The sequence below is a fragment of the Trachymyrmex septentrionalis genome, unplaced genomic scaffold, assembly GCF_001594115.1.
Source record: "Trachymyrmex septentrionalis isolate Tsep2-gDNA-1 unplaced genomic scaffold, Tsep1.0 scaffold37, whole genome shotgun sequence".
Taxonomy (NCBI): Eukaryota; Metazoa; Arthropoda; class Insecta; order Hymenoptera; family Formicidae; genus Trachymyrmex; species Trachymyrmex septentrionalis.
The window spans coordinates 3,179,382-3,179,892 of NW_017305536.1; the positions used below are offsets into that span (position 1 = coordinate 3,179,382).

Sequence of the window (511 nt, forward strand, 5' to 3'; positions counted from 1 at the left end):
AGTAAAACATGTAAACAAAATACAAATGCAGAGAATGTACGATGAATGGATGTACAATAAATAGCAAAGATTGTTGCAGAGTCAGGGGCACATGGCGTCACTAAAAACCTACTATTTACACAAGTTGTTATATCAAAATATACGATCATTCTTATTAGACGATATATTAGTGAAAAATATTCTTGTTAGAAGTACACGTCGGAGTTGTCGGTGACAAAAGTCGGCGTTTCTACACCTCATCGGAAGCAAGTGTCTCTTTACCATCGGGAGACGCTGACTTTTCCTTCCTCTCTTTCCTCTCTTCCTCTTTCATTTGAAGAGCGACCGCCGACTCCAGCACTCGTATCCTTCCCTCGTGTTTAACGATCACTGCTTTTAATTTTCTTATTTCTTCTCTGCATTCCTTCAATAATTCCTCCTGTAATCATAAGAATTTATAGTTTTATTTATAGTTTTTTACTTGATCAAAAAAAAAAAAAAAAAAAAAAAAAAAAAAAAAAAAAAAAAAAAA

The 511-nt window shown here is 33.7% G+C and overlaps 1 protein-coding gene across 4 annotated transcripts in view; it reads right to left on the minus strand.

The window, feature by feature from the left end:
• Positions 1-25: 25 nt before the first annotated feature.
• LOC108750841 (coronin-6) overlaps positions 26-511 on the minus strand; it is a 6,843-nt gene continuing 6,357 nt past the window's right edge. For all 4 annotated transcript variants that reach the window (XM_018490651.1, XM_018490649.1, XM_018490652.1 and 1 more), the window contains exon 6: positions 26-418. In XM_018490651.1, coding sequence (XP_018346153.1) covers positions 230-418 — 189 coding nt within the window. In that variant the 3' untranslated portion in view covers positions 26-229. The remainder of the gene's footprint in view (positions 419-511) is intronic.